At 33.9% G+C, this 18,976-nt stretch overlaps 1 protein-coding gene across 7 annotated transcripts in view; it reads left to right on the top strand.

Annotated features, from left to right (window-relative positions):
• The window catches only part of EHBP1 (EH domain binding protein 1), a 392,318-nt gene that overhangs the window by 165,722 nt on the left and 207,620 nt on the right, over positions 1-18,976 (top strand). For all 7 annotated transcript variants that reach the window (XM_027865114.1, XM_027865118.1, XM_027865117.1 and 4 more), the window contains exons 8-9: positions 8,305-8,427; positions 18,673-18,925. In XM_027865114.1, coding sequence (XP_027720915.1) covers positions 8,305-8,427; positions 18,673-18,925 — 376 coding nt within the window. The remainder of the gene's footprint in view (positions 1-8,304; positions 8,428-18,672; positions 18,926-18,976) is intronic.

Genomic DNA, 18,976 nt, shown 5'->3' with positions numbered 1-18,976 from the left:
GCTAAATTAAATAACTTACCCATGGTCGTATAGGTAATAAGTATCAGGGCTAGGACCAGAATGCAGACCTGAGTGTGACATGATTTTAAAAATTAAACCGTGGAGGAACAGGTGAAAAGAGTAATTATCTTATACAAATGAGATGTGAAAGGAAGAGCTGGCATAGAAGAATTAGATAGGAGAGGAGGGCTGATAGTTCTGGAACTCTGCCTTCATTAGGAATGGGTTAAAGAAGGATCTGGAAGGGTATAAAAGTCTTTTAAATTCAGAGAGAAATAAAAGGCTAAGGAGATGGGGGGGAGGATAAGGGAAGGAATTTAGGGTGGGGGAAAGAGGATAAGGGAGGGATTTTTAGAGGCAAGGATGAGGGAATAGGATAAGGGGAGGGTAATAGAAGGGTATTTAGATTAACAGGAATGGGAGGATAAGGGAGGGATACTTGAAGCGGGGATAGGTTAAGTAATAGGAGGGCAAGGTAGTGGGTAGAAGTAAAGTAGAGGAGTCAGGAGAGATAGGAAATAAGAGATATACACAAACATAAAATAAAGACCAGGAGTAGAATTTATTAGGGAAAAAAAAGCAGGGATAGTAATGTGATCTCAGACAAAGTTAAGGCTAAAATAGATTTAATTATAAGAGAAAAATAGGGAAACTACACTGTATGTCAGCCATATTAATGAATATTAAACAGTTTTAGACTGTTTAAAATAACTAGACAGTATACATTTGGAATGTTGCTGTGGTATAGGAAATGATGAGTTGGTAGACTTAGAAAAATATGGAAAGACTTGAACATAAGAAAGAATAGGTTATCCACCCTCAGAAACAGAGGACAAATAAGTATAGTAGGGTCTTACATAGATTCATATGAAAGTATATGTCTATATACAATTATGATTATATATAAGTATATATAAGTGTATATGTATGTGTATATGCATGCATATGTCTTTGTATATGTGTATATATGTATGTTTGTATGTGTACGTGTGTGTGTGTGTGTGTGTGTGTGTGTTTGTTTGTGTCCATACTCAATTGTACCTTCTGAGAGGAAGGGAGGGAGGGGGAAAAAGAACAAAGTGCAGAGTGCACAGCAGAGAACAAAAGAAAACTTACAAGGAAGCAAAGAAAAGATGGGCAGCTCTGAACACAATGTGTAGTATTTGTTACATAGGCTTTCTTGAAATGGAAATTTATTGCTGTGTATTTTGAATCCTCTCACATTCTGCTGTGCACATGACAATGCTTTTTTTTCTTTTCTTATTTTGTATTTTAGTTTTAATTTTAAGTTAATAATATGTTTCTTTTTCTTATTGTATATTTAAGTTTTTGTATTTAAAATAATTTTTAAAAAAAGAAAACTAATTTTCCAGCAGCCAGTCAATTAGTAAGCATTAAGTGCCTACTGCTGTGTACTAGGCATTAGGAATACATAGAAATTTAAGCAGTCCTTGCCATCAAGTATCTTGCATTCTGTTGAGGGAAACAGTGTGAATCTGTATAAGTTTATGCAAAATATATACAAAGTAAATATGAGAAAATTTCAGGGAAGTAACAGCTAAGGAGTTCAAAAGAGGCTTCTTAAAGGAAGTGGTGCTTGAACTGAGCTTTGAAGGAAACCAGGTATTCTAAGAAGCAGATATGAGGAGAAAGCTTATTTCAGGTATATGGGGTACAGCCTGTGTAAGGCATAGAGAGAAAGATGGAATGTGGTATGTGAAGAATAGACAGAAGGGCAGTTTGGCCATATTATGGAATTCAGGAAGAGAAATGATATATAAGTCTGGAAAAGCAGGTTGGAATGAGGTTGTGAAAGTACTCAATCTTTTCCAGGCTACACTTTGGACTCTCTCTATGATGACTCAGGAACCTCTTTATTCTACAAGATCACTGTAGTCCTGGAATTCACACACTGGAAGTAATCTTCAGCCCCTGTGGCCTCTCCTTCTGATTTGATGGCTCCTCTCAACCTCTCCTTTAAGGAGAAAAATCTAGCCAGCAATTTCTCATTCCTCTCCAGGATACACTCCAGGCTTTTCTACTATGTTCCCTCTCTAGGTATTTTCATTCCCTTCTCCTACTATCCCCATTTTAGCTTCCCTTTATGGGTTGTCTTCCCCCATTAGAATGTAAGTTCCTTGAGGTCATGGATTGTTCTTTCTCCTTGTGTTTGTGTTCCTAGCATTTAGCACAGTGCCTGACACATAATAACCACTTAATAAATGTTTGTTGAGTAACTGACAAATATCAGGCTCTCAGTTTGTGGACCTTTCTCAATATCTCATGTTTGATTCAGTTTAACAATTCAACACGCATTTTATTAACACCTAGAGACTGGGTATACAAAGAAAAAAATTGAAACAGGAACCTGCATTCTCACTGATAAATCTTAGATCTGCCTTTGACACCTACTAGCTGTGATCACTAGCAAGCAACTGAGCCTCTTCTGTAAAACAATACCAGGAGTACCTATTTTATATGCTTATTTTGAGGCCTAAATGAAATAATACATGTAAAAGTCTTTGAAAAATGTAAAGCACTATTTGAATGTCACTTAGGAAAGTCTTTTGTAATATATGTGGCAAATCATCATTTATTTTCTTTAACCATTCTCTGTGATGAGAAACTAAGTAGTTTACAGGGCGGTCTTTTCATTTTTGAGCAGTCAAAATTGTTAGAAAGTTCTTCCTTTATTTAGAGAGATGCTATGTTTCTTCCTTTGTTTCTCATTCTGCTACATAAGCTATCTGACTCCCACATGACCATCTGAGGCTCCACAGCCTGAACTTAAGAGACTACAACTTTACAGCATTTTTCTCTTCTACCCTCAAGCCTGGGACTTGGCTTATTGACCACCTCTACTGATTTCTAGTTGTCAGTACCTCCTGTGTCTGAACTAGTTACCTCAGCACTCAGGTAAACAGGCAAAAAAAGAGGACTTAGACTTTTGTACCCCACTTCTCCCTCCTGAAAACAGCATTCCCACCATTCCTTAAAGATATTTTAGTGGATCTTACTGCAAAGGTTTATAAAAGAAAAAAATGAAGGAATTATAATAATGAAATAATCCACATATCCAACAATAGCTATACTACTTTCCTGGTAATACTAATAAAAAGAAATTTGGAAAGTGATATGATGTAAGCAATATGAAAGAAGAAAGCAAGACCATAAGAACGATAGTCCAACTGACATTATTATATTTCAGTACATCAATTAATCCATGATCTCACCAAAGTGATTACTCCCACTAATAGTACAGATCATTATGCATGCATGACATGTTATCTCATGTTGTGCTAATCAATCATAAAAGTACCTGCTATGTGCAAAGCACCAGGTTAGGTGCTAGGCTTACAACAACAACAAAAAAAAATGGTCCCTTTTTTTTCAAGAGCTTACGTTCTATGAGGGGAGACAGTGTGTGAACACAGAAATTTGCACAAAACTATACAAAGTAATCGTATGGAAGGGGTGGCACCAGAAGCTTGAGGAGATCAAGAAAGGCCTAATATAAGATGTATTTGAACTAACTTGGACTGAAACTAGGGGTTCAAAGAGGTAGAGGAAAAAAGGGAGTTAATTCAAAGCATGAGCAACAGCCTGTGCAAAGGCATAGAGGTGGGGGATGGAATGCCATGTCAAATCAACAGGTATTTATTCAGCACCTACTCGGCAGTTAGGCATTGAAGATGAAAATACAATGTGGGATGGAAGAGTGAATGAAAGGGAGTAATGTGTAATAAGTCTTGAAAAGTAGATTGGAAACAGTTTGTGAAACACTTTAATAGTAAAGGGACTTTGATATTTTATACTAAAGGTAGTGGGGAACCATTAGAGTTTATTGAGCAAGGAAATGACATTATTAGGCTTTATTAGATATTTTAGGAATATCACTTTGGCTATATGTGAAGGATGGATAAGACAGCCTTGAAGCAGAGAGACCAGTTAGGAGCCTTTTACTCTGGTCTAAGAACCTGAACTAGGCTGGTGGCCATGTGAGTGTGGAGAAAAGGTCAAATGCAAGAAGTGTTGTGGAGATATAATCAGTAAGACTTGACAACTGATTGGATGCATAGGGTAAAGGAGAGAGTGAGAAGTCAGAGATGATTTCAAGAAGGCAGTCCAGGGTGACTGGAAAGATAGTGAGGCCCTTAACAGAAATATGGAACATAGTAGAGTTCGGGGAAAAGGTACTGAGATTTGTTTTGTACCTGCTCAGTTTGAAATGTCCAAAAACCAGATGTCTCTTTTTTTCCTATGAAATCTTTATGAAGTATTTATCAAAGATGTTTGAAATTTTCTGCTAGACGATTTTAAGTTTTCCTAGGTGCCAAATAGTGCTTAAGATGTTTTACTTTTCTCTCACTACATGACTCACTCTACTCCCTTTTAGGTCATGTATTTCCTTGATGAATATACCTTATACCACTTCTTCCCCACCCCACTCTCTCAAATTCTCATTATCTATTTATTTAGTTTTTTATTTATTTTTATTTATAAAAATTTATAAAAAAATTATTTCTTTTTAATTCATGTTTGTACTATCATTTGCTTTTACCTTACATTCATTTCCTAATATATCTCTTTCCCTCCATAAGGAATTGACTCATAACAAGATATTTAAAAAATAACAAATAAATCAACAGAATTGACCAACACATCAGCTAGGTCTGACATTTTACCAAGTGTCCCATACTCAAAGTCCCTCACCTTTACAAAGAGAGAGGGAGAAATGTGCATTTTCATATCTGTTGTCCAATGTTAAGCTTAGTCATTATTGCATAGTATTGAGATTCAGAGTTTTTGTTATTTTTATTCTTTCCATTTACATCATTGTATTCATTGTATAGTTATCCATTATGCATCATGACTTTCCCCATCATGGTTTTGATATGTTGTGGATCGGCATAAGAAATTAAATGAGAATTTTGGGGGAGTTTTGTGGAAGCCTCAGATGACACACAAAGGCCAGCAGATGACACAGAAAAAGTTTTGAAACTCAGAAGTGCATAAAATATATGTATAGTATTGTGTAATATCAACATTTTATCATTTAATAACACAATAATTCAGGCTTCTTCTGTGGTACAAAAGAAGGGCCAAAAAATTTTATGTGGATTTTCCAGATCGTGGGGGTGCCATACCCCTAACCCCTGTGATGTGGAAGAGATAACTATGTATTGTTTTTCTGTGTTCTGTTTAGTTTACTTTGCATCAGTTCATAAAAGGCTTCCTGTAGTTAAAATACAATTGGAGATGAAAAACTTTACTAGCAAGTTAAGAAGAAAATGTTAATTTTTCCTTAATAAAATTGTATAAGAAATAAAGTTATTGAAATAGATATTTTCTCTGACCCATCTCAAGCCCTGTTTTTGCCTCTGACCCATCTCTTTGATCCACCTAGGAATCTCAGAGCAATCCTTAATCATAGGTAGGTATATTTGGCTTGTTTTCCCTAAATTAAAACATTACTCTTTCTTCTCTTGATAGTTAATATCTCAGCCTAACTTGGGTAGGCCTATTTGATATGGTTCTAACTAGTCTTATTTATCCCAAAGCTATGTTTTATTGGTTGTTTTTCAGTTAGCTCTCAGAATTGGCTTTCTCTTCCAGTTTAAAAGCTCACCCCTTCTTCCATGCCAGCTCTCTCTTTCCTCAAACTTCCTGCCAGTTTCTCGTTTCTAGGCTAAGAGTGCATGATTCTGTCCTATGTTTCTTCTGTTATGCCTTTGCTTAAAGAATGACATTGGAAGTATGATTTCATACCTACCCCCTTCCTCCCCATCAAGAGCTTCCTATACTTCATGTGGATACCTAATTTAGTTTAGTTCATTGTAGTTTAGGATTCCTAAGCTTAAGAGATGCTCTAGCCTCAGCGTTCCCCAGGAACAGAGATTTTAGGAATAAACCACCATGCTCAGGAGAAGTAGAACTTTCTACTTTTTCATTGGATACTAGAGCATTAGCATATTATCTAGAGTCCTAAATGTTCCCAAAATTATTTTGCCTGTTGCCCCTTTTGAAAAAATAACTCAGCACCCCCTTAGAAATCTACTGTCTTTAACCATTTAATTTTTTTTTAAATTGACATCAATTTGAACTACTACCCTCCCCCCCTGATCATCCAGCACTCCCCAGACGGCAGTATCACCCACTTTGGGAACTTATTCTAGAGTATCTTACAAAATACTTTATTTTTTAATATTGGTTTATGAAATCTCTTTTCATATACAGATCTTTCCATTGTAATAATATATTTGATAAAGCTGTATTAAATATTCATTTGCATACACAAATCATAAGTTAATCCTCAATTAATTATTTTAAACAATTGTGTATGACTCTGAGCAAGTTGCTTAACCTGTTTGTCATAGTTTCCTCATTTATAAAACAGGGATAATAATAGCACTTACCTCACAGGGTTATTTTGAGGATCAAATGAAGTAATAATTGTAAAGCATTTAGCTCAGTGCCTACTGTATGAATGTTAGCTATTAGTATTATTGAAATATTTATTTATTAGTGATTTTTTCCATCTTAATGATCATACTGTTGAATAATTTTCTCAGTACCTAAGTTACTCCTAAGTTGTAATTTAAGCAACTTGAACCTGGTGTCCTGTCATAATTAATATTCCTTTAAAAGATGCTTAATTTGTAACCAAATAAGTTATTCTTTTAAGCTTGTAGGACAACCTTGTAAGTAACCTTAAAAACTCAGGAAGTATACATTCTATTTGGTCCCTCAAATTTATTCTATCCACATTTAGAGGATTTCTGCCCACCTATCCCCTTTAAAAAAAAATGCCAGGTCAGTAAGCTTAGAGGTTACATCCTTTAAGCAATACATTGTTTTCTTAACAGAAATTTCCTGGAAAAATCAAGGAAAACAGGAATACAAACTATAAGCTGCTTTTCTGATTTTTTTAGTTCAGTTTTGATTTTTCAAAATATCCTGGGATATCAATCTATGCTAATTTATGTAATTGATATAGAAATGATCTTAGAAAATTTAGTTTTAATTCAGAGTAATATTTTATGCTGTGTGAAATTTTATATAAAATTTAAATTTTATCCACAAACACAAAAAGTAGTGACTAATACTGGGAGCCAGTTTTAATTTCTTGGATGATTGTTTGATGTTGTGCTCATTTGCATAGTCTTTGTGTTCCCCTAGTGGTTTAATCATACTATGCTTCTTCTTTTTCAAATTCTGGAACAGCATAATATTCTAATGCATAAGTATATGATAGATCATACACATAACACTTTAAATGGATTCTCTTGATTAACAAAATATCTTTTCTCTTTTTTTTCTCTATCTTTTTTTTTTAATAACAGCATGCTTCTACTGCTTTTTAATTAAATGACCTTACCTTACATTTGTCTTGACTGGCTTCTGTTTACAGAAATTGTAAACCAGTTGAATGCTCTGAGCAGCTTAGATGAAGATCAAGATGACTGCATAAAGCAAGCAAATATGCCTTCAGCTAAATCAGCCAGTTCTTCTGAAGGTCTATGAGCTTACCCCCTTTCTTTCTGTTTCTCATTGCTTGTATTTATTGTGATCTGCTGCTTCTTGACTTATGCTTATGTTCAGCTGTCAGTGTTGTCTTTGTGCTTTTTCCTTGAATGTTCTGTTTGGTAATTTGTAATGCACCAACAGGAAATAACATAATAATCCATCACCTTGGTGATAGCCTCATAACAAGATCCTAGTAGATAATGTTTTTTTAAATACCTTATGAAATTATGCATGCTTGGCCATTTATTTTAACTTAAAGTGTTCCTGAATTATGTGGAAATATTATTAGTATGTTCTTTTAAAATCATTTTCTTATGCTGAATGCCAAAACCAACATTCACGTTTTGTAAGTAAGGGATTTATTCATTATTTTTAACCTTTTAAACTATTTCAGTATTTATTTATTGTGCCAGCTTAGATTGAAATTAAAACTGGAAGGTACCTTAGGAGATGATTTAGTACAACCCTCTCATTTTATACTTGAGGAAATAAATCCAGAGAAGTGAAATGGCTTGCCCCATGCCATATACAGGTACTAGGCAGAAGCAGAATTGAAACAGGGAAAATGTATCCTATTCATTTAATTTTTTTAACATGAAAATGTTGGTGTGCTACAAAATACATGAATTATTTCTGCCATTGGTAAAACACCACACATGCTTTATTGTTTTTTCAGGGACTGTTGGTGTGAATTTTTAGAATTTAAAATGTTTATTGCAATCATAGTTTATTCACAAAACTATGCCTTAATGAAGAAATCCTTAAATTTATTTTCAGAACTTATCAGCAAGCTTAACTTTTTGGATGAAGGAGAACAAGATTTTACCACTTTGAGTTCAAATCCATTTGGTGATCCTGATGTAGCTGAATTAAACCCATTTGGAGATCCTGATTCAGAAGGTATAAGTTGTTTTTTTTTTTCCTTTTTATATCTATAGTTTAATATTAAATCACAGATAAGTTTCTAGGGTCATATCATTGTATGTTGTAAGGAAGAAAGTATTTACAGTAGCACAGTAATCTTGTATAATTTCTCTTATAAAAATTTATATATAATAGGACACTAAATTTTAGTTATTTATACTTCTGTTTTAGGTCAATCAACTAGGCAGTAAAGCCGTGATGTTAATGATAATAGTTGTACTAAGGTAAATGGGGAAATTAGTACTCACTATTAGTACCTTTTAGCTCGTTTTGAACCCTCAGGGATTTTAAAAGGAGATTGTAGTTGATGATAGAAACCTGCCATGTTGTAGATTGAGGGATCATTCTTTTAAAATAATGTCATTCTTTTCTTTCTCTCCCTCTTTCTTTTTGTGACCATCCTTATCTCTAAAAATCAATAAAAATGCTTGCCTCCATTGTAATTAAATTTAGTAAGTAGAGAGAAGGCTTTAGAAATTAATATAAAGTCTGAATTATAGAACATTTTATAATATAGTTTCAGTTTATTATATAATGATCCTGGGAGGAATTGTTGTAAACAATAGAGAAGGAAACCTTTTGATTTTCATGTCAGCTATTTGTAGATAACTTCTACAGTCCTTGAAAGTGTTTTAAAATGATGTGTGATCCAGTCATTTCAACTTTCCCTCTACCATTCTTGCTTACATTGTTAATTTATGTAACAAACCCTTATCTCAAATACTGATACTGGATAGGTAGATTTCTATATAGCTTTTGTCTGGATTGGCACAAATTCCAAGATAAATTACATTTATAGGATATGAATTTTTGTACCCCCAAAGACCATAGAACTAGAAGATACTTGAGGGGCAAGTAACTCAAATTCAAATCCTGCCTCAGATTCTCACTAGCATGTGAACACTGGCAGCTCAGTTAACCTCTCTCAACCCTATTTATACAGTGGAGAGAGTAACAGAACCTGCTTTATTTCAAGGATCAAAGAAAATAATATATATGGAGTTTTTTTAAATCTTAAGCATTATATAATAACTGTTATTATTAGGAACCATAACAGTAATATTATAATAAAAACTTGACCTGAGGTCTTATTGATATCTAATCTTGTTCTAAGATAGTTAAGTTATTTTGCTTGCAAAAATAGCTCTAATAAGAGATCGTATAGTTTGATCATCTCATTCTACATTTTAGAGAACTGAGGTCCTGTGACATTAAATGACTTGCTCAGTGTCATCCAGCTAATGATGAAAGAAAGGAGACTAGTTCTCTTTCATTCTAATCAGCATGTATTATGTTAGAATAAGGGTTCTTTACTTGTTAGCCCATAGATAGAGTTCAGGGGAACTGAATAGGAGAAAAAATTACATCTCTATGCTTACTAACCTTTAGTTTTCTCTGTTATCCTTTGTACTTCATTTTATGTGTTTAAAAATATTATTCTGATAAGGAGTCCATATCTTTCGCCAGTTTTCCGAAGGATTACACAACATGAAAAATGTTAGGAAACCCTTTGATAGACCAGGCTTCTAGTTTGCCTATTAGATTATTGGATCATCATATTTAGATCTAAAAAGGAACCTAGAATTCCTCTAATTACATTCCCTTCAATTTACAATTGTAGAGACTCAGGCCTAGTAGTATAAATGACTTCCTCCACAAAATTACAAAGATAATCTTAGTCACTTAAGGATAAGAATAATTTGCCTAAATGTTTTGAATGATACTTGAATTCCTTATTCCAGAGTATGACTATATTAAATCTAAATGATTTTCTAACATAAAACCAACCATGAACCAAAGTAGAAGGAAAAAAACCGTAATCATAATCTTATATCCTCTTTGTATCAGTTTAGGAGGCTAATAGTCATAATTCCAGATTGTTAATAAGACTTGTAGGCCTAGGAAAGAATATAATAATCAATATTATCTTTTTTGTGAAAGATATTGTTCTCTTTGAGACGTATCTGTTTTCTATTCTTACTAATAGTTATTCAGCATACTTATGCTCATTTTTTAAATTGTGTGTTACTTTTTTTATTAAGACCTCTCCCTAAATAATAGCACTATATTGGGGAAGACAAAGCTACCAGGATAGTAATGATAGTTCAATTTGTTTTTACAGTTCTGAATTGACTTAAAAAAAAATCTGCCCTTTCTCTTCACTTTGTTTAAAGGTTTTTTATCTACTCATTGACATTTTGCACTTCAGTGGCTCTTTTAAAAACTCATTAGATGTGTTTGTAAGCTTTTGTATGAAATAGTCTTACCTTAAACCCTCTTTTGTTACTGTTATATCATTTTTCAATCTTGCTTTATGACTTCAAATGCTTTCTTGCTTTTGATTTTCCCAAGAGTGGTGATTATGTTTGGATCAATTTTTGCTGTTTTCTTCACAAATGTACACATAAAATCTTATTTCCATTGACTAGCTTTGTCAATTTCTTGTTTGTTATTCATGGCATACACCACAAAGACTTTATTTTTGGTAATTTAAATCAAAGATTACACATTTGTATTTTACAGAGATATGGTTATTGCCATTGTATGTTACTGTGATTAAAGGAAGATATTATGAGTGTGTCTACAAGAATAAGGGCTACATCTTTCCTTTAGTATTTAAAAAAGAAAAAAAAACTACATTTTTTCTTAAACTTATGCTACAGTTTGTAATTCTTTGCAATGCTAATTTACCTTATAGTGATAAATTCTTTCTCAAAGCTCTTAATCAAATTTGTTATAATTGGAATCCAGAAAATATTTTAAAGAGTCAACGTAAAGTCAAAAATCAATTTTCTGACCTATGATGTACTAGTATGATGTTTAAAAACTGTTCAACTTTTAAGATGTATAAGACCCCAGCCCACAATATATCTTAATCAAATATTAGAACATGTGTGTACATAAATGTAATTGGACAGAATTCTCAGAAATGCCAGTTATTATCAGATGTTTTTCAGAAGAAGAATTTCCAGTACTTGTATTTTTATCTGCTCTTCTATTATTCTTCAATCTGTACCCTTTCTCCTTTACTCCATGTCCCCCAGGACTTTTGTTAAGTGAGAGGCAGAACAGAGTACTGACTGAAGGACTTGCATTGCAGTCAGGAGCTCAATTCCTGTCTCTGAAATGTATTGCCCTTATGATCATGTGATACTCTCATATCTCCAGGCAATTTTCTAGGGCTATAAGTTATTAAGTTCCAACTTGCATCAGTGGAAGCTTTCTATAGGAAAACAGAAACGTGTTCTGCCTAGGGCAGCAGTATGCAAAGCTGCAGTAGTAGCTAAATAGACAGCTAAAGAACTAAGGGATCTGGTGCAGGACACTAGTATGTGCATTTGAAGCTGCACCAGGCTTGCATGGAAGAGGGCAGAAATCCATTTAGGGCCAGTTCTGTACCCTAGAGGTCACTTGGGGCAAGGATTGACGGAGGCCTGTGAAAAGTGAATTTCCCAGCATGGGAGATAACTGAGACAACTTTGAGGTATACCCTTCCAAGGATCCACCACCAAAGAGGAAAGGAGTCAGAAAGTAAGCAATAAGGGAATTGAGGAGGAGGAAAAGACTGAAATTACCAAAGATCTTAGAACAAAGAAAGCTCAGTTTAAAAACATTTAGCAAAGCAGATAAGTCAACAGGGAAGATAACCTCCAGGACATCTAAATAAGTCCAAACATCACTAAATCAATATCGTGAGAATCAGCGCTTGATGAGGCATAGCACCCTATGAATTCCCAAGAGGTCAACCACAGCAGGATGTTGCTGAATGATTCAGAAGAGAAATAAGAATTGTAAGAGCAGAATTTGTGGCATGTATTACAGAAATAATTGGCAGGATAGAAGAACTTGAATCCGTGGTGTCAAGTCACTCCAAAGAAATGAGAGAGAACAACGAATTGGGACTACAAATACATAGAAGCAAATAATAGTCTTGAAGAGGAGACGCAAAAAGTGGTGTTAAAAGAACACATTATGCAAGCAAAACATACTAATCTCAAAGACGAGATGCATGGAGACAACAGCTTAAGGATCATAGAACACAAAGGACAAGTCAAAAAATGTGAACGTTGGAATGCAAGAAATAATAATGCAGAAAACTCCCCAGGACTTCTGAGTACAGGAAACAAAGTGCTAATCAAAAGTGTGATCTATAGATCACCTCCAGAAAAAAAGGACAAACATTCTGCAAACTCTAACATTTACATGTAACGATTTCAGTGACAGACAACGAATTCTGCAAAGCAACCAAAACTCTTTCAAACCTAAAGGAAAAGAAATTTGAATAACAAACAACTCTTGTGTATGTACCCACCAGAAATCACAAAAGGGAATGAACAGTGTGTTCTGAAGACTGAAGGAGCTCAAGATGCAACCCAGAGTGACACACTTAACAAACCTGAGTCTGGTCCTCAATGAAAAAATGTGGACATTCAATGAAGGAGTCACTTGAAACACTCCCAACCCCCCAAACAAAACACCAGATGTGAGCAGAGATGTTGTAAACACTCCCAAACAGCTGAAAAACAAGAAAGGTAAACAAATATAACAGTCAAGGAATAAATAATCCTGGGAGTTGGGGGGAGGGATCTGAAACAGAAAATAACAGCAACAAAATAACTGCAGAGGGTCCATTAGGATATTTCTTTAAAGTACACAGGGGAATCAAGGGTGAAAGTTGAACTTAAAAGAAGTGATGTTAGAGGAAGTGGTCTGAGGCACCATAGAATAAACCCTCCAACATCTGTCTACCAGTCAGTCTTTTTTTTTTTTTTTTTGTGAATTAAACTGCAGAATGAGAAGGGGCATGTAAAAGGGAAGAGGGAAATATGTAAAGTATCTTAATCAAGTCTGGGGTAAACAATGAGGGGAAAATAACTGCTGCAGTCTCTCAGCAAGAAGAGGGGCTACATGAAACTAGGTGGGATTGCAAAAGCTGGGGGTGAGGGTAGGGGAAGGGATTAAAACAGTGAACAAGAAGGGAAATTCTTAATTTAATCATGGGAGGGGTTCTTGCTTGAGGACAGTCCCTTGGAGGAGGGTAGAGAAATAGTCTATAATGAAAGATAGTTTATAATGTATAATCTGCAGGGATTTTAGTGCTTAGAGAGAGTGCTGTCCCTTCATGGGGAAATGCTTTGGGAGAAGAGGAATCAGAATTGCTCTAAGTAACTGACATTCAGAAGAGTGAGAGAGCATAACCCAGAAAGGAAATGCCATGGAAGATGGGAAAGAAAATGAACTGCCCAATCAAGAAACCAGGAAAATTTTTACCATGGAGCGCACTTCTATCCTTTTTATCTCCTCGGCAATTCATACTTCTATAAGTGAAGCACAACAACCACAACAACAACAAAAAAAGGGGCAAGATTTATAAGGCAATAACAGAATGATAGAAACAATAGAAGAAGAAACTCAAAATAGGTGTTTCAGAAGCTTTGATTCCATGAAAAATAGGGAGGCAAAGAAGAAATAAACATAAGAATTATGGATCAAAAGATAAGAAGACTAGAGTAAGCAGAAAGGGAAGAGAATTAAGGAAGTGAATGAAGGAATGAAATTTGTTTTGGGAGAAAGGGCTAGAAAAAAGAAAAGACTAACAAAAGAAGTTGATGAGGAGGTGAGGAAGGCAGATCTTACTTGACTACTTACCTGAAGAAAAGAGGAAGAATTAGATAATGAGATAAAAGGAAAAAAGAAAAGAAAAAGAAATGTGTAAGTAAAACTCCAAAACTAGGGGAAAGAGTGACAAATAGGGATGGAGGGAGCTGGAAGAAAATTGAGGGAAAGAGAACCTGTGGGGATGAAGATTCCTTAAAGTAGAGTAAACAAAATTAACCAAAGAGAGAAAGTGCTATCTTTACAGAGAAAGACAACAACAACAACAAGAGCCACTGCAACTCTTAGTTAGGTGCTGGAGTGGAGCAGGGTGGGGAAACAATGTTAGAGACAAGTGAAGAAAAGTATGTCTTTAAATGTGAATAGATTAAACAATTCAATGAAACAAGAGTAATGAAGTGAACAAGAAATCAAAACCCACTGGATGTAGTGACTCATGTGTAATTCCAATCATCTTGGAGGTGGAGGCTGGTGGATGTCTTGATCTTGTAAGTTCAAAATTGCCCTGGACTAAGCCCATTGGATATCCTCACTAAGTGTTAACGAGGCACTGGGAGCTAGAGGCCCACGAAGTTGCCCAAGGAGAGATGACCTGTCTCAGCTTAGAAAGGGAGCAGTCTAAGCTCCCATGCCCATAAGAAGTGACCTCAGATCCATGAGTAGTCCCTATAATCTTAGCCTAGATGAGATAAGGACACAGTCTTTAAAAAAAAAAAATCTCGCAATCAGTTCCTTACATGAGGCACACTTAAAAAGCAGAGATATAAACAGAATAAAATTGAAGGACTTGAACAAAACTCATTTGGCATCGAGTGAATCTAAAAAAAATCTAAAAAAAAAGTAGCAGTAGCAACCGAGACAGCAATCATGCTATCAGACAGAGCAAAAAAAATGTGCACAACTAAAAAAGATAAATAAGGAAACTACACTTAAAAAAATGTAGTTAAAAAAACTACATTAAAAAATTCTCCCAGATAACAAACCAATGTTAGTGTTAATCTTGTATGCTCCCAATGTTAGCATGTAAATTCATAAAGGCAAAATTAACTGAATAACAAGAAAACATAGTATAATACAATAATAGCATCAGATTTTAATGTCCTCTCTCAATTTTGGACAAATATAACAGAAAGATAAACAAAAGGGAAAATACAAAGTTGAACACATTGTAGGAGAAACTAGAAGTACGAGACTTATGGCATCTTCTAAGTGGGAAAGTGAAAGAATATACATGTTTTTCAGTACCATATTGAATGTTTACAGAAAATGATTAGATATTAGGGCACAGAGTTGTAGAAAATAAATATAAAAAGGGATAAATAGTAAACCATCCTTTATAGACCATAACGGTACAAATAGTAGTCAGTTCAAAGATCACAAATGATGTAGACCCCAATGGAGACAACAATGAAATCCTAGATAATGAGTAGACCAAAGAACAGATCATAGAGACAATTAATAATTATGTGAAAGAGAATGATAACGATGAATGAACATGTTACAGTTTCTAGTATATAGCTAAAATAGTCCTTAGGGGAAAAATTATATCCCTGAAAACATATAAGAACACAATAGAAAAGGAGAGAATTAAGGAAGGAAATGTTTATTATCTACACCAGGTACTGTGCTGACCTCTTTACAAATTTTGTCTCATTTGTTCCTTACAACAACCCTGTGAAATAGGTACTATTATTATCCCTATTTTATAGTTGAACAAACAGGCAGAGGGAAAATGACGCACAGCTACTATATGTCTGAAGCTGAATTTGGACTCCATGCCAAATGTTCTGTCCATTGAGTCCCTTAGCAGCCTCTATTGAATTGAATTTACATTACAAAAAAATTAGGAAGCCAATGCAAAGAAGAAATAAACTTAATTGCTATTTTTCAATTACATGATTTTCTACTTGGGAAATCAGGGAATCAGCAAAGATACTAATCAAGGCAATAGCTTCAGCAAAGTTGCAGGCTGCAAAATAAACCCTCAAAAGTCAACTGCATGTCTATATAATAAAAACAAAATCCAAGATTATTTTTCAATAATAGAGAAATCTCATTCCAAATTACTACAAAATACTTAAAGAATCTGGGAAGCAATATACCAAAGCACACAGAAGACTTCTATAGATTAAATTACAAGGTGCTCTTTAACAATTTAAATAGCTTGAGGAATATTCAGTGCTCAGTCTGGTACATATCAATTTTAAAATGACAATACTACCAAAGTTAATTTATATTTTTAATGCTATAGCAATTAGAACTTTATCAAATGTTCATTTGGAAAAACAAAACATCTAGAATATTAAGAGAAATTATGGAAAGAAGTAAGGGACAAAGGGGAAATAGCACTTCTGGACCTCAAACTATACTATCAAGCAATAATCATCAAAACCATCTGGCATTGGTTAAAAAGTAGAGAAGTAAATCAGTGGGACAGATCAGACAAGGGAGAATTTGAAACAATGGAACTTAATAACCCAATGTTTAATAAATCATTAAACATAAATTACTTAGGAAAGTATTCTCTGCATGATAAAAACTGCTGGGAAAACTTGAAAGTGGGTGGGCAGAAATTAGGCTTAAACCATCACTTTACACTGTATTCCACAATACATTCTAAATGTATCTGACTTTAATATTAGCACTCATACTATTAAAAAATGAGGAGAGAAGTAGTTCACACATTTCTCACAGTTGTGGGGTAGAAGATGTATTCTTAATTGAACAGAATAGAGATAATTACAAAAAGTTAAGTAATTTTGATTACATGAAAAGCTTCCATACAAACAAAATTAGTGCATCTAGGATAAAAAGGGAAGCAGTCAAATGGGGGAAATATCTTTGAATCATATTTCTCATGTAAGAGTTTGGTAAATCAGATACATAGGCAGTGTTTTATATATAAAGATGAAAATCCCTTCACCTAATAGATAAGTGGTCAAAGGATTAAACAAACAGTTCTCGGAAGAAAACAAAAAACTACCACATGAAAGAATGTTCCAATCACTAATAATGAGAATCAGAAGATTGCTGATGTTTCACTTAAAATTGGAATAGTTAATGTGGGAGGGGAATTGAGGAGATAGGCTCACTAGTGCATTGTTGGTGGAACTGTGAATCAGTAAAACCATTTTGAAAAGCAATTTGTTATTATCCAAATAATGTGACTAAAATGTTCATACCCTTTGGCCCAAAGTTTCCATTACTGCGTTTATTACAATAAAAAGAAAGGCCTCATATACATTAAATATTTATAGTAGCTCTTTGTGGTAGCAAAGTAAATGCTCATCCATTTGGGAATGGGTAAATGTAATAGAATATTGCTACATTGTAAGAAATGTCAAATATGATGAATTCAGAGAAGCATGGGAGAATGTACATAATTGGATACAGAGAGAAATAAGTAGTGCCAAGACAACAATAAACACAATTAGTATAACAATGTGAATGGAAATAATAATCATAAAGCAATCAAAAATAAATGTTGCAAAACTACAAAAAACAAACATTGCCCAAAGAAGATATAAGAGAAGATACTCCTATCTTACTTCTTTACAGAAATGAGAGGCCCATTGGTATGGAACAATGTATGTTTTCAGACACTTGATGAAATGATAACTTTTGCTGATTCTTATTTTCTTTTTCCTTTTAAAAAAAAATTTTACAGCGTGTACCTTTGGGAGAGGGAGATACTATGAGAAATTCTTGTGGTGGTAAAACAGAACAAAGAAAAACCCCAAGATATCAGTAAAAAAAGAATAGTTTATCTGTTTGAATTTCTGTTGTTACAGTATTATAAAATCATATTCTATTTGGAAACTCCTACCAACAAAAGTTACTATGTATTTTAGATCAAGTTCTAAATTAATATCTTTTCTTATGTCTTTTCCTCCATTATTTCAAGTCCTACTGTAGTTTAAATAGTAATATAGACACTAAGGTAATTCTTTAAACTTCTTTACAATTATGTAACTCTAAATGATTGATTCAACTTTGTCATTGCACTGCAGTTATAATTCCTTTTGCACACTTGAATTGAATGACACAGTAACTTAGTTACCTAAGAATAACTGGGAATAAGCAAAAATTTAATTTAAAATGTATGTTTATTGGGCAAATTGCTTGATTTGCCATTGATTTTAAAAATCTGAAATAACAATGAATGTTTTTGCTATTAGGGATTTAAAAGAACTAATAATCTATTTTTCATGATAATTATCTAATGTTGTAGTCATAGAACCTAGGCTCAAATACTGTCTCTGCTCCCTATTACTTATAAGACCTTGAATAAATTGCTTCATGTTTACTGGCTTTTGTTTTTTGATGTAAAAGTAGTGGGATTGGGCAGTCTCTAAGGTCCATTACAGCTCCACGACCTATCATTTTTTGTATATCTTTTAAAACATAGACATGCAATCAGTAAAATTTGTCAATCTATGTAAAACTGTATTTTCATTTCATCCTTTACTCTGTTGATCCTGCTACAATTTTAATACGGGAATTATCACTGTTCTAAATTTATATATAACTATGAAACCCTAAATATTGATATTAAATATTAATATTGTTTGAACTCTTTTTTATTTCTTGTAATTGTTTTTATAGAACCAGCTGCTGAAACAATTTCATCTAAAAAATCAGAAGAATCTTTTTATAATGATAGTTACAATCCTTTTAAAGAAGTACAGGCTCCACAGTACTTGAATCCGTTTGATGAGCCAGATCCTGAACCTGAAACATTTGTAACTATAAAAGATTCTCCTCCCCAACCTACAAAAAGGAAAAATTTAAGGCCTGTGGATATGAGCAAATACCTTTATGCTGATATTTCCAAAACTGAAGAAGAAGAGTTGGATGAGTAAGTATAATTCACTTTAAAATTACTATTGGCTATTAAGTAGTCTCTTAC

This window comes from Vombatus ursinus, unplaced genomic scaffold (genome assembly GCF_900497805.2).
Source record: "Vombatus ursinus unplaced genomic scaffold, bare-nosed wombat genome assembly UNPS02014778.1, whole genome shotgun sequence".
NCBI classification, from domain to species: Eukaryota; Metazoa; Chordata; class Mammalia; order Diprotodontia; family Vombatidae; genus Vombatus; species Vombatus ursinus.
The sequence above is the reverse complement of the archived record's forward strand: the minus strand, read 5'-3'. Positions and strand labels throughout refer to the sequence as shown.